General features: G+C 37.3%; 6 protein-coding genes across 6 annotated transcripts; 5 read left to right on the top strand and 1 right to left on the bottom strand.

Moving 5' to 3' along the window:
- Positions 1-1,893: 1,893 nt before the first annotated feature.
- BDF20DRAFT_829649 (uncharacterized protein) lies at positions 1,894-2,055 on the top strand (the record flags this gene model as incomplete). Its single annotated transcript, XM_053078335.1, has 1 exon — positions 1,894-2,055. A coding segment is annotated over one exon (162 nt), but the record flags the coding sequence as incomplete, so codon positions are not given.
- An 811-nt stretch (positions 2,056-2,866) lies between these two features.
- Positions 2,867-4,116, top strand: BDF20DRAFT_900986 (uncharacterized protein). The gene has a single exon (XM_053082775.1). It carries the CDS (start codon positions 3,000-3,002, stop codon positions 3,987-3,989), a length of 990 nt encoding a protein of 329 aa, XP_052931029.1. The 5' UTR covers positions 2,867-2,999; the 3' UTR covers positions 3,990-4,116.
- A 400-nt stretch (positions 4,117-4,516) lies between these two features.
- BDF20DRAFT_900990 (putative calmodulin) lies at positions 4,517-5,578 on the top strand. The gene is made up of 5 exons (XM_053082776.1): positions 4,517-4,581; positions 4,669-4,889; positions 4,976-5,091; positions 5,148-5,245; positions 5,318-5,578. Exons 1-5 carry the CDS (start codon positions 4,579-4,581, stop codon positions 5,327-5,329), a joined length of 450 nt encoding a protein of 149 aa, XP_052931030.1. The 5' UTR covers positions 4,517-4,578; the 3' UTR covers positions 5,330-5,578.
- A 96-nt stretch (positions 5,579-5,674) lies between these two features.
- On the top strand, positions 5,675-6,277 carry BDF20DRAFT_917657 (trimeric LpxA-like protein; the record flags this gene model as incomplete). Its single annotated transcript, XM_053084596.1, has 1 exon — positions 5,675-6,277. The coding sequence occupies one exon, from the start codon at positions 5,675-5,677 to the stop codon at positions 6,275-6,277; it is 603 nt and encodes a 200-aa protein (XP_052931031.1).
- Positions 6,278-6,921: 644 nt separating this feature from the next.
- On the top strand, positions 6,922-9,160 carry BDF20DRAFT_900996 (Sodium/calcium exchanger protein-domain-containing protein). The gene is made up of 7 exons (XM_053082777.1): positions 6,922-7,416; positions 7,517-7,912; positions 7,988-8,008; positions 8,123-8,292; positions 8,387-8,561; positions 8,630-8,803; positions 8,880-9,160. The coding sequence occupies exons 1-7, from the start codon at positions 6,946-6,948 to the stop codon at positions 9,036-9,038; spliced, it is 1,566 nt and encodes a 521-aa protein (XP_052931032.1). The 5' UTR covers positions 6,922-6,945; the 3' UTR covers positions 9,039-9,160.
- On the bottom strand, positions 8,886-11,495 carry BDF20DRAFT_234587 (uncharacterized protein). The gene is made up of 4 exons (XM_053074976.1): positions 11,153-11,495; positions 10,925-11,085; positions 9,463-10,823; positions 8,886-9,369 (listed from the first exon to the last, which is right to left on the bottom strand). Exons 1-4 carry the CDS (start codon positions 11,210-11,212, stop codon positions 9,254-9,256), a joined length of 1,698 nt encoding a protein of 565 aa, XP_052931033.1. The 5' UTR covers positions 11,213-11,495; the 3' UTR covers positions 8,886-9,253.
- Positions 11,496-12,087: the final 592 nt, after the last annotated feature.

Consider the following 12,087-nt stretch of genomic DNA (forward strand, 5'->3'; position numbering starts at 1 on the left):
AGGCCAATAGGCCGTAGTTAAAACAAGCTTGCGGGTTCTCGTTAGCATAAGGCAAGGTTTCTAAACAAAGTACTTCTTTAGTCTATCCTTTCTTCCCCAAACGTTGTATAGGGATAAAGAGTTCCTTTTTGAAAACCGTAAGATAATAACGCTACGGAATTCTTTGATTTATCAATCTTACCGTGTTATTGCACCTCGATAATACTTTCCCAAGCTGAAGAGTCAAATGCGCATAGCAAACACTTCATTGCTTTAATAAAAGTCAATTACACGCATATTGTTCAGATACCATACTTGCTGATGGTAAAAAGTAGTTAGTGTTCTTCAATAGCTTAAGATTTGCAATTAGCTTTATCAATCAAAGATTTTGAACCTGGCGAATAAAGTTTTATCATTGTTTGGAAACTGACCTGAAAAATTTACCTTTTTATTCTCGCTTCATTGGTCTACCAAGCCATTAACTGGCGCTAGTATCTTAAGGTCAAACAGTAGGAGGAGTTTACAAGAGCTATGCCACTGATATGCTTCGAGGTCTTAGTGTTAATGAGAAATTTTGTACTTTCTCCTTCATGCAACAGAAGACTTTGTTTCTCAGGATTGGATATCTACATAACAGACGGTTTGTAACGCTTTCCGATATGATAGTCATAAACAATGAGGCAATATTTTTCCCTCCAAAAATTTTACAGAAAACATAACTTGCTTTTTGTACATTTGCATATATTAGCTTATAAAATATCGTTTCCTTGCATAATGATAAAGTGTAAGCACATGTTTAATTTGTTCAATAAAAGCTTCCCATCACGTGAGGAAAAAGGGAACTAGCTGGGAATCATTGTTACGTTAAATGGCTATTTATCAGGAGAAAAGAAGTAAAAGCAAGTCATAGTAAAAGCCATAAAGCTCTAAGTTACCAAAGTGAAGAGATGGCAGAAAAATGAGCTCAAATCGCTATTGAAGGTTGACTTTGATTTTTTTTTTTCCAGGGGAAATGAGCAGGACTAGCCTGCTCACGGGTAACATGAGTTAATTTGGCCGAGCTGTACACTTTGCACACCTCCCCATTGAGAAAAAAAGATGATGATGATAATGCTACATTAGCTCAAAATCCAAATAAGAGTTGTGCAAAGTAATTAATTACAATAAAAAAAGATATTTTTCTGTCAGGGGATCTTTAAAATATTGACATATTTGTTATTACACCAAAATCCTACCCAATTTTTTGATATTATCTGCTTGTGGAGATACAAATTAAAAGCAAAAACTGATCGACAAAATTGAAGATGAGTTTCCTATATAAACATATACTGTCCAACTTTCAAATTTTTCTACTTCATTTTTTCCCAATTTTCATCACTCTTAGTTTTTATATACCCTTCAAACTTTACTTAACTACTGTCTACATTTCTAAAGCGCATCAAAATAGCCGAACGAATATCGAAAGGTAATCAGCAATCAAAAATTAATGTTTGCTAGACCAGGTCCTCACTTATACCCATTCTAATATTGTAAATACTTTCGCTCATACGTGGAACCCTGCGGTTACTTATTCTCTCGAATCCTTCAATACAAACGATCCTTACAGCAAAATTTTAACGAAAGCTATAAAAAGACAATTGTCTTTTTGCAAGAGATTCATCTCAAGGCTTCGCTTTTAAGACGCACTTGTATCGTTTAAGCCGGCATAGTCTTTATCAGTGCAATCGTAACTCTATACTTTGTCTCAAACAAGCATACAATTCTATCGTGAAGTGAAAACTTGGGATAATGTTTATCAACGGCATAAAGTTCGCTTGTAGTTCATGTGTCAAGGTATGTAAAAAAAAACGGAGCAGTATTATTTGATTAACCAGAAATATTAATATCTATAATATACTTATTACTTGCTGAAATCAGGGCCATCGTTCTTCTAAATGTAAACATACTGATCGCCCCATATATGAAATTCGTAAAAAGGGCCGACCTGTTACCCAATGCACTTATTGTAGAGAACTCAGAAAGACCCGCCAAATCCATATCAAGTGTCCTTGTATTGACAAGCTAAAAAGTAAATGAATATGAATGAATTGGTAGCGGTAGCTTTGAAAGCTAGTAGCAGTGAGCTGATTGTAGTTTTTCGTTCACGTATTACTGCAGGCAACACAAATTCGGGTAATTCTACTCTTGTAAACGTTGTAAATCAGCCGACATGTAGTGATTGTCAACAACAACCGGAAAAGCAGCCGCTCCTCATTGATTACACGACCAACTCAAATTACAAGGATACTAATGTGTTGATAGAGCAACAAAATGACAATGCATTGTCTGTACAGTGCTCATGCCATGAATTGACCGCAAAGCTTCTAAAAAATAGCAATGATATTGACATATTTGATAAGCTTGTTACTACTACAACTCCTACAATATCTGCATTAAGCGCTTCTCCACAACAGACAAAAGCGAATTCTGCCACTGTTACCACTACATCAGACAGTCCATCTTCGTTATCAAAGTCGTTCCCTATAAAGCTAGCAGCTGCTTTAGATAGCGAACTTTACACTTCTCGATTCCAAACCGAGTTGCTCCCATCATTGTCCTATGAGCTCCACTTGAGCCCTTCTGAAAAGCCGACTAAGAGTATTCATGATGAACATACGGTGAAAGCTGTCAATCGCTCCTCGCGTAAATGCTCGTTTTCCAGAAAAATCGAAACAGTTGCGAATTGTATCAAAAAAAGACGTTCAACTATCAGTACTATACCTATTCTGCCACAACATCATATGAGCACTAACCCTATCAACAATAAAAGTACAATTTTATCTGCTCATGTGCCCAACAATGGCGGTATTGCGGTCAATAATAGTGTTAATCAGGTTGAGAATTTACAGCAGCAGCAGCAGCAGCAGCAGCAGCAGCAGCAGCTATATTTTCTAGATGCAACTAGCCATTTCAGTCAAGAAGCATCATCACGTCATTTTGAAAAGCAGCAGCAGCAGCAGCAGCAACTCCAACAGCAACAAATGGCTAACAACTCAGAAACCATCAACAATCAACCTATTACTGCTGCATCTATTGACATGGACACTGCTCAGGAAATTTCTCATGACCTGGCTTTAACTTCATCAGCAGTTCCCTTACAACAACTGTCTTCCTTTTCAGACCCAGTCAATTTGCCACACATACAAAAGAATGATGACGATATTATCTTGACGCATGACCAGAATAGCAATATAGATTTAGATGAGGATATTCTTATGGCCGAGCGTAATAATCTATCGCTTCTCGACAATCTCATTTTACCTAGAAATGACCAGTGTACTGGAATATTGGGTTCTGAGAGTATTTTCTGTGAGCGACAACGTGGCACATTTGACAGTGTACAGATGATAAGAACAGCTACAACAACGTCTTCATCATCGTCGACTTTCTCTACGGTGTCTCAACAATCTACAACTGATGCCATCAGTGAAATGCCTATCTGTTTGGATCAACAGCAGTTCGCTTTTCATCAACAACAAGATCAATTACAAAATAAGTTCAGGCCAACCATGTCAACTCCTTCTTTCCTTAAACATAGTCAACAGCAACAAGGAGAATCAGTTATGATTACGATTACGCCACTTTCCAGTCTTATTGATACTTCAACTGGCAATTTACTCTTAAATCCCACTAGTACGATTATTAATAACAACAACACTAAGCATATTACTACTACTGCAACTACTGCCGATAGTATGAATAATATTTCAGCATCGACAGTAACGCGTATCATTACCTGTTTTAATGGAAGTGAGTGTGATTGTCCTGGCTGTTTCGTTCATCTCGATAACAATAACATCTATGCCTCCTCAGCCATTACTAATACTACTGTCGCAGATCAGCAGTCCAGTTTCTATTTGCAGCAACAGCAATCTTTCGTTCAGCCCTATCATTATCCACTATCTTCGTCAACTACTTCTGCATCATCAAATTACAGCAGTTCAGACGAAGACGAAAGACGTTATGGCTAATTCTACTCTTTCCTCTTAAGAACTATATCATTTATTCACATTTTACTTATATTTTTACTGCCAACTATGCTCTAAGCTCACGTCTTTATGCATTAATTACTGTTGAATCTTTTTTTTTTTTTTTTTTCTACCTCTCCTTTTTCTGTGTATATCCCCAATTCGTTCCTTTTCCGCTCATAATGTAAATACTAAACTGATATTGAATATGTATGCCGTAGCAACCAAACCCTTATTAGATTCCTCTTTCCTTCTTAAAGATAACAAAGCTCTTTACTTACAAAATAAAAGTATAAATTCGGAATTAGCCCTGCTTTTAGGGATTCCAACATTCAAATAAAAATATGCGTTTACAAATGCACCTTCGGCTCGTGGTTGAGAAATGATACCTTTGAATAAATCTGCATGAACTTTTTTCAGCGGTGTTTTCTTGAAGCTCCAAATGCGGTAAAAGCTTATTTAAACAAAAAAGCCTGAGTCCCAACATTTTTGTACGACTGGCAACCTCCTTTCATGACAAAAAGCTACATCACTCTTTCTCTTTCTTTTCTACGTTTTTCCTTAATTGAGAAACTTGACTAATATTAACACTATGGTAAGTCTAGCCATCAGAAAGAAGCAGCTCATCTGAGCCAAAGAAAAGAAGCAAAAGGCACCTTTATTGAAACAAATACTATATTAGGCTGATACCTTCAACAAAGAACAAATTGATGAAATTAGAGAATCTTTCAATTTATTTGACAAGAACGGTGATGGAACCATTGATATCAATGAGCTCTCTCAAGTCATGCGTAACTTGGGACAGGAAGCTTCAGATGCTGAAGTGAAGGACATGATTAAAGAGGTAGATGCTGATAACAATGGCACTATTGATTTCCAAGAATTCTTGACTATTATGTCTCGGTAAGTAGTGTTATATTGTGCTTTTGCTGACATCCATACAGCTACACGGCTCTAAAACAATATTGCTCGCGCAAAATTTTTACTAGGATGAAGGCTAATGACGATGCGCAAAATGACCTGATGGATGCTTTCAAGGTCTTTGATAAAGATAATGATGGCTATATCACTCAAGATGAACTCCGTACTGTTATGACCAACCTCGGTAAGCAAAAGAAGATAGCTTTTATTGAGGAATGGCTACTAATTCCTCTTTTTCAGGCCAAAACTTGTCCGCCCAAGAACTTGAAGAAATGATTAAGGAAGCCGATACTGACGGTGATGGTCGTATTAACTATAAGGAATTTGGTAGAATGATGGTAAGTTGCTCTTTGCTGAACTTTCTACTTTTCCGGCAAGTGTTTGTTGATATTTAATATTCTACGAAATAGGATACCATGTAGATGACGCGTTGCTTTCATATATCACATTATTGCCATTTACAGTCGATAACTAATAAAATTTGCATAATTGTACAATTTGCAGCACTGTACCATAATGAACCATCTCTTAATTCATTTTCAGCAGTTTCAAAAAGTTCTTTGTCATCGTCGCCAAGCACAATTAGGCTGTCTGAATCTGTTTTTTAAATATGTTGTTACGGACCATATAAACCCCAAAAAGCAATATACTTTGCCTTCCGACGCGTTGCTAGCAATTCCCACATAAATTTGACTTCTATCCTTCTTTCTTCCGTTTCTGGATTTTCTATTTTTCACGTACATTTGAAGATAATCAGAAAGCTCGAAATGGCAACAATTAATGACACAAAGACAGAAAAAGAAAAGATGTTAGCAGGAGAACAGTATCTTCCGAGTAGTGACGAACTTACAAAGGATAGATGTTACTGCCGTAAGGTTTTGAAGGAGTTTAATGAAGTGGCATCCTTGGGTGAACAGCCAAAACGTGAACAAGAATTGCTATCAAGTCTTTTTAATTCATTTGGAGAAAATAGCCGCATTGCGCATAACTTTAGATGCGACTATGGATATAATGTCAACATTGGCTATAATACAGAAATCAACTATGATTGTGTCTTTCTAGATATTGGTAAAATCAACATTGGAAGCCAAGTGTTCATTGGACCTGGTGTCCATATTTATGCAGTCAATCATCCATTAGATCCTAACCTGAGGAAGCAAGGTTGGGAACAGGGTAAGAATGTGACCATTGAGGATGGTGTATGGATTGGAGGTGGTGCCATTATTTGCCCAGGTGTTACTATTGGCCAAGGAACTACAATTGGCGCGGGTGCTGTCGTTACAAAGAACATTCCTGCCAACGTTCTTGCTGTTGGTAATCCTGCTAAAGTTATCAAGGAGATTACTCCTGGAGAAGAAAAGAAGGATTAGACAACTCAAAATAAAATTGACATTATTAGCAATAATTGTTGGTGAATACGAATACTTGTATAATAGTTCTCCTAGGATGATAAACCTAACTTAGCGATTGGGCAAATGCTCACTAGCCTTAACTCTTTAGCAACCGGTTATTCTACTACAACCGAGCGCATTTGTTTCGTCTTTCTCTGCACATTATGTATTGTAAGTTATTGCTGAGCATAGTCGCATGATATAATGTTACTCGCAGGTGGTTTATCATTAATGAACGTATTTTTTGGCTTCTCCGCCATATGTCGCGCAAAGTGTGGCTCAAATTTGTACCCATTACACGTGTACTGTTTTTTTTCATTTTGTGTAAGCTCGAACTTTGATCTACCCCTAAAAGTGCTCTAAAAATCCATACATCGAGCCGATAGTGAATTCTATACGTACTTTACATCGAGCGCGTGTTATAATTATTATCATGCTTAAAAAACTGATCCAAAGAACACATTATCGTATTTGAATGATTGTGGGTTTGAACCATTTCTTGTATCTTTTTCCTTTAAAGTAGAGTTTGCCTTAATATGGTAAAGCAAAGTTACTCAACCACAACAATTGCTGAAATAAATGTCATTTCGAGTGAGAACCTTATCTCTAACTGTCTTTTCTTATACAGTTATCAATTAATTATTCGAATGGATCAAGGATATAGTCTCGAATCAGATTACTATTCTTCGTCCATAAATATAAACCCCAACACTACTATCGCATCAAATTCTTCCATGATAAAAATAAACCAAACAACAACGTTAACGTCAAAGTCGTCCATATCATCGTCTATACCTAGTCAGCAACCACAGCCAACTTCCATCAAAAGCGAAAATCTTTCCGTTGTTAATACAAATGCAATGAACGAAATCAGTTCTGCCGAAGAGAAGGAAGGCATATCCTTTGTTAATAGCAAGAGGATCACCATAGTAGAGGGACTCATGAAAATTATAAAATCTTCTTGGGTGAATGTACTACTTATATTTGTCCCCTTTGGCATGGCGTCTCATTTTATCTGGTCACCAACTGTAACATTCATTTTGAACTTCTTGGCAATCATACCTTTGGCTAAACTATTAGGCTATGCAACAGAAGATATAGCTTTGAGAACCGGTGAGGTAGAAAAAAAGCAATAAAAAAGTTAGCTACAATGAACGCAATGCAACAAATGATGTTACTAAAGAGTTTCTTTTTTAATGTATCTTGATAATTTATTAGATCATAGGTGGCTTGCTCAACGCTACGTTTGGAAATGCCGTTGAGCTGATCATTTCCATCATTTCGCTCACGCAGAATTTGGTCGTTGTTGTTCAAGCCTCTATGCTGGGTTCTATATTATCCAATCTATTACTCGTTCTCGGTATGTGTTTCTGGAGCGGCGGTTACTATCACAAAGCGCAATTTTTCAATAAAACAGTTGCGCAAACGTCAGCTTCTTTACTGTTTATATCAGTCGCTTCCCTTATGATACCTGCCGCATTCTATGGCTCCATTCATTTGACATCGTCAACGACTGTAGAATCAGCAAGTGAATTGACACAAGCTATATTGAGTATCTCGAGAGCAACCTCTATTATCTTGTTGATTCTTTACTTTTCATACCTATACTTTCAGGTAAGTTAGCCATTCACGTTAGCTCATTAAATCAATCAATTGATAAACTGAATTTATTTTTGCTTCCCTATGTAGCTCAGGACACACAAGCATTTGGTAAAAAAAAAAAAAAAGGAAGAGAAAACCCTGAAAACGATGAAATAGATCAAATGCGTGAAAAAAACTAACAATACCTTCCTTTTTGATCCTCTCTAATGATGGAGTCTATAGTTTATGACACCTTCTGTATCGGAGAGCCGCAGGGCAAGTCAGCTTTCTGGCAGAAATTTGGATCCCTTTAGAATGACTGAGCAAGGACTTTCTCTTAGTAATGATTCAATTAAAGACGAAAATGACGAAGTTGAAGAACCTCAGCTGCCAGCTACAATGGCTGTTATTCTGTAAGTAACGGTTCACAATGACAAATGAACATAAAAAGGGAGCAGCGACGTGCTGTATATTAATCCAACTCCTTCTTGTTTCAATTTCTTATAGCTTAATATTAGTAACTGTGATAATTGGTGTTTGTGCCGAATTTTTGGTTTCTGCAATAGAAGAAGTGACCAAAGTCTGGCATATAAGCGAAACTTTTGTAGGCCTCATTTTAATTCCTATCGTAGGTAATGCTGCCGAGCATTTAACAGCCGTTACCTGTGCTGTGAAGAATAAGGTATAGTAGTAGTTGTTGCCATGTTTGAAGAGCATCACTATTGACACCTTCATTGTTATATTCGATAGATGGATTTGGCTTTGGGTGTAGCAGTCGGCAGTAGTATGCAGATTGCGTTGTTAGTTACTCCTTTCATGGTTATCATTGGATGGGGCATGCATGTTGATATGAGTTTGTATTTTAATATTTATGAAACTGCTGTTCTTCTGATCGCTGTCATAATGGTCAATTATCTAATTATGGTAAGTTAAAAAGTAGAATATACAAAAAAACCGTTCCCCTTTTCCCAATTAAACATTCCCCTATTATTTATTTCAGGACGGTGAAAGTAACTGGCTAGAAGGGCTTATGCTTATGGCAGTATATATTGTCATTGCAATCAGCTTCTATTATTATCCAAACGAATCAGCTACAGATAGTTTGCCTTCAAACTCTAGCGTAGCCAATAATACTAGGAACACAATGATTATTTCATGATACCTCCACTCTGTACACAACTTTCGACTTTCAGCAATTTTTATATTTGTACATTAAAAAGCCATGAACCAAACATTGAAAGATAACATGTGTCTTCAATTAGTCTTTTAACCCTTGAATATTGTTGTTTTCAAGCAATTTGACAGTCTGTATCAAAATCTCTATTGACTGTAAGGGTAGTTTATTGCATCTGGTGATGGTAGGTTTTCCAATGATTACATATTACGTAAACGTCGGTTGCGATTTGTTGTTGGTCGTATTACCATGTCATCATCAATCTCTGTTGCAGTCAAGCGGGTCTCACCGAAGCGCGGTTGACCGATACCAGTGACTGTTTGCAATAAGAAGAGAAAAAGAAAATATATTCTGAGTGTTGGTAAAAGGATCAGACAAAGAGGAATTCATAGCAATCATGTTGGCTTACGTCTATTTCTTTGTAACTGGCTATTTGTAACAGTATCTGTCCATGAATAGATAGTATTTGCGTATTCCTGAAGATGTTTCACCTTCTTAAATCTTTTATAGTTGATTGCAGTATTGCCTTCTTCATATGCTTCCGCTGGTGCTGCAATGTTTGGGGGCCTCCTATTGACTACTAAAGGTGCAAAAATGATGCAGCATTGTCTATCACCTATAGCATCGTTATTTTGTTCTCTATTCTCATTTTGAGTGCTATTTGCCTGTTCGTTACAGTTTTCGTTACTCTCTGAAATTTCTGTGTCCCTCATTGTAGAATCTACTGATTCTTTTGGTAACTCTGCTTCAACTCTTTGTCTCGAATTTCTGTCATCATCACGAATTACATCTTGCTCTCTCTGTTGTTGTTGGCGAGCATATTCAGCTGCTTGTTCCTGCTTTTCTTGCTCATATCGTTTGATTTCCTCATCTACTAGTCGTTGCATCTCCTCCTGTTGTTTTCTTTCGGAGCTCTCCCGTCGCTGACGTTCCTCCTGTTGTTTTCTCTTCAATTCCTGCTGTCTTTGCTTTTCTTTCTTTTTTTGCTCAATTTGACTATTTGTTTTAGCGAACATGTTATCAAAAAAGCTATCCATATCCATTAAGTCATCGGGCATTTGCGGTGTTGGATCTATTTCCGCCTCATCCATGGAAATATCGTTATCGTAGGCACTTTCATCAGCGCCAATTCTATGAGAAGAGTTTATATCGTTATCCGCTGCTCCATCAATTAACTGCTTATCGTCATTATGCGTTTTTTCAAACAGCTCTTCATCCTCATCTTGTGTTCTTTCAATAGGTCGTGAACCACTTTTCGCAGGGCTATCCTCATTATTATCTGTACCCTCTTGTTGTTCGTCTTCAGCAGTATCTGTATCACTATGGTTGCTGCGATATCCATTTCGCTCAGCCAAAGGCAATTTGTCTCTAACATTATTATGCAAATCACCGTCCTTACGTTCATCGTCCAAGCCATCCTTTTCATTGCTTTGAATGATCTCGGCATCAAACAAAGGATAATCATCACTTTTTTCTTCCTTGATTGGTACCATAGTATCATCGTGTTCGTAAGGCACAGTAGGGTCATCTTCATTATACGCAGCACGAACAGTGGGTGCTTCATCATTATAGTGCGTGTAAGGAACAGTTGCAATATCATCATCTGCCTCTCTTTTTATGACTGACTCAGGACTTTCAAGTGTTGCGTTCTCTATCAAATTATCCACTTCTTCAGAAGGATCGGCGTCAGGATTGCACAAAATATTGGTTGAACAGTAAATAATTGCATAATCAATTTCATTTTGTAGGATGCATCGTGTTACGTCCAATCTATCAATAAAGGTCGGTAATGTATACAGTAGGGTCGAACGAAAATCAGAATTGGTATGATTTTTTGAGGAAAGTGGAAAACAGAATTCTGCAAAGCTTACTCTTGATGATATCGGGCTTTGACTGGTCTGAACGCCTCAATGAGCTTCGGTGGTTCAACAAATAACTGGTTATTGTCTAAAGACGCGTTCATAGCTTCTTCGAAAGTAGCATATTTTGCGCTTCCACCTCCCACTCTCACAAGGAGTTGGTATAACTTGAACTGAAGTGGATTGGCAATTAGCCAAACACATCCAAACCTCTCTGTAATGAAAAAAGACAAATTATACCTGATGCTCGTCAAAGAACCAAAAAACTTTGTTTCTAAACAGTCTTTGCCGTTTAGGCATTTTCCCAAATGTAGCTTGTTTCTTCCAAGGGCCAAATTTTTCAAGCACAATAGGATTGCAATTCTCGAACAAAGATGACGCACGAAAGTACTGATCAGTCTTGTTCAATAGATCGAAAAAGCTCTCATCAACAATTGTCCGCTGCAGAAGTAAAGCTGTCTCAAGCTTAACACTGGGTTCTGAAGCAATTTTTTTAAGATTATTCTTTGTCAAGTAGTAATGTGTAGTAGTAGCTGAAGCATCAATCCTATTCGTGACATGGAAACCGTAAGTTTTTGCGACTTCTATTAGCCTTTGATGTCCTTCTTGGTCGCCTTTTATTTCGTGAACGACTGTTATGTTTTCCCAATGAAGCCTGTAAAAACGTGACAGTCGTATTAGAGCTTTTATTTCCCTTTTATTTGTATGGTCCAACCTACTTGTATAGCCTATCCGAACCTCCTACTCTTAAAACCTGCCCATCAAAACACCTTGGTTCCTCTAAATCGTTCAAATGATTATCAATATAGAGTTGAACATTTACAGGCTTCAAAATAACTTCTGGACGAGAGTTTAGATTTTCCTAGCGAACGGATCAACAAACTGTGTAAGGATTAACGTCTTTTACACAAAACTGGAAAAGGAAAACTCCATCCCCTTATTGTTTATAATAAATTTACTACGTCTGTCCAAGGTTCGACTCTAACGTGTATAGCACTATCTGCTGTTTAAATCAAGGTAATATACGTTAAAGGCTTGCTGTACCAATATCTGTTTTTGTTTTCCAAAGAGTACCATTTCTTCCACCTGGACGAAAATTATACATAGTCCCAGGCTTCAATCGTGAATAATCCTTAAACATTCCAGACGAGGAAGTGATCTGCTTTTCAAACTTC

The sequence above is a fragment of the Mycotypha africana genome, assembly GCF_025528875.1.
Source record: "Mycotypha africana strain NRRL 2978 chromosome Unknown BDF20scaffold_16, whole genome shotgun sequence".
In the NCBI taxonomy this organism is placed as follows: domain Eukaryota; kingdom Fungi; phylum Mucoromycota; class Mucoromycetes; order Mucorales; family Mycotyphaceae; genus Mycotypha; species Mycotypha africana.

What these genes read in the sequence shown, in the direction of transcription:
- BDF20DRAFT_900986 (XM_053082775.1), top strand. Translation starts at nt 3,000, where the DNA reads ATGGCTAACAACTCAGAAACCATCAACAATCAACCTATTACTGCTGCA.
- BDF20DRAFT_900990 (XM_053082776.1), top strand. An exon ending in TTCTTGACTATTATGTCTCG is followed by an intron (nt 4,890 to 4,975) that starts GTAAGTAGTGTT and finishes AATTTTTACTAG; the next exon opens with GATGAAGGCTAATGACGATG. An exon ending in TACTGTTATGACCAACCTCG is followed by an intron (nt 5,092 to 5,147) that starts GTAAGCAAAAGA and finishes CCTCTTTTTCAG; the next exon opens with GCCAAAACTTGTCCGCCCAA.
- BDF20DRAFT_900996 (XM_053082777.1), top strand. Translation starts at nt 6,946, where the DNA reads ATGGATCAAGGATATAGTCTCGAATCAGATTACTATTCTTCGTCCATA. An exon ending in TCAGGACACACAAGCATTTG is followed by an intron (nt 8,009 to 8,122) that starts GTAAAAAAAAAA and finishes TGGAGTCTATAG; the next exon opens with TTTATGACACCTTCTGTATC. An exon ending in CCTGTGCTGTGAAGAATAAG is followed by an intron (nt 8,562 to 8,629) that starts GTATAGTAGTAG and finishes TATATTCGATAG; the next exon opens with ATGGATTTGGCTTTGGGTGT.
- BDF20DRAFT_234587 (XM_053074976.1), bottom strand. Translation starts at nt 11,212, where the DNA reads ATGCCTAAACGGCAAAGACTGTTTAGAAACAAAGTTTTTTGGTTCTTT. An exon ending in GGTTCTTTGACGAGCATCAG is followed by an intron (nt 11,086 to 11,152) that starts GTATAATTTGTC and finishes AATCCACTTCAG; the next exon opens with TTCAAGTTATACCAACTCCT. An exon ending in AAAGCCCGATATCATCAAGA is followed by an intron (nt 10,824 to 10,924) that starts GTAAGCTTTGCA and finishes CTTTATTGATAG; the next exon opens with ATTGGACGTAACACGATGCA.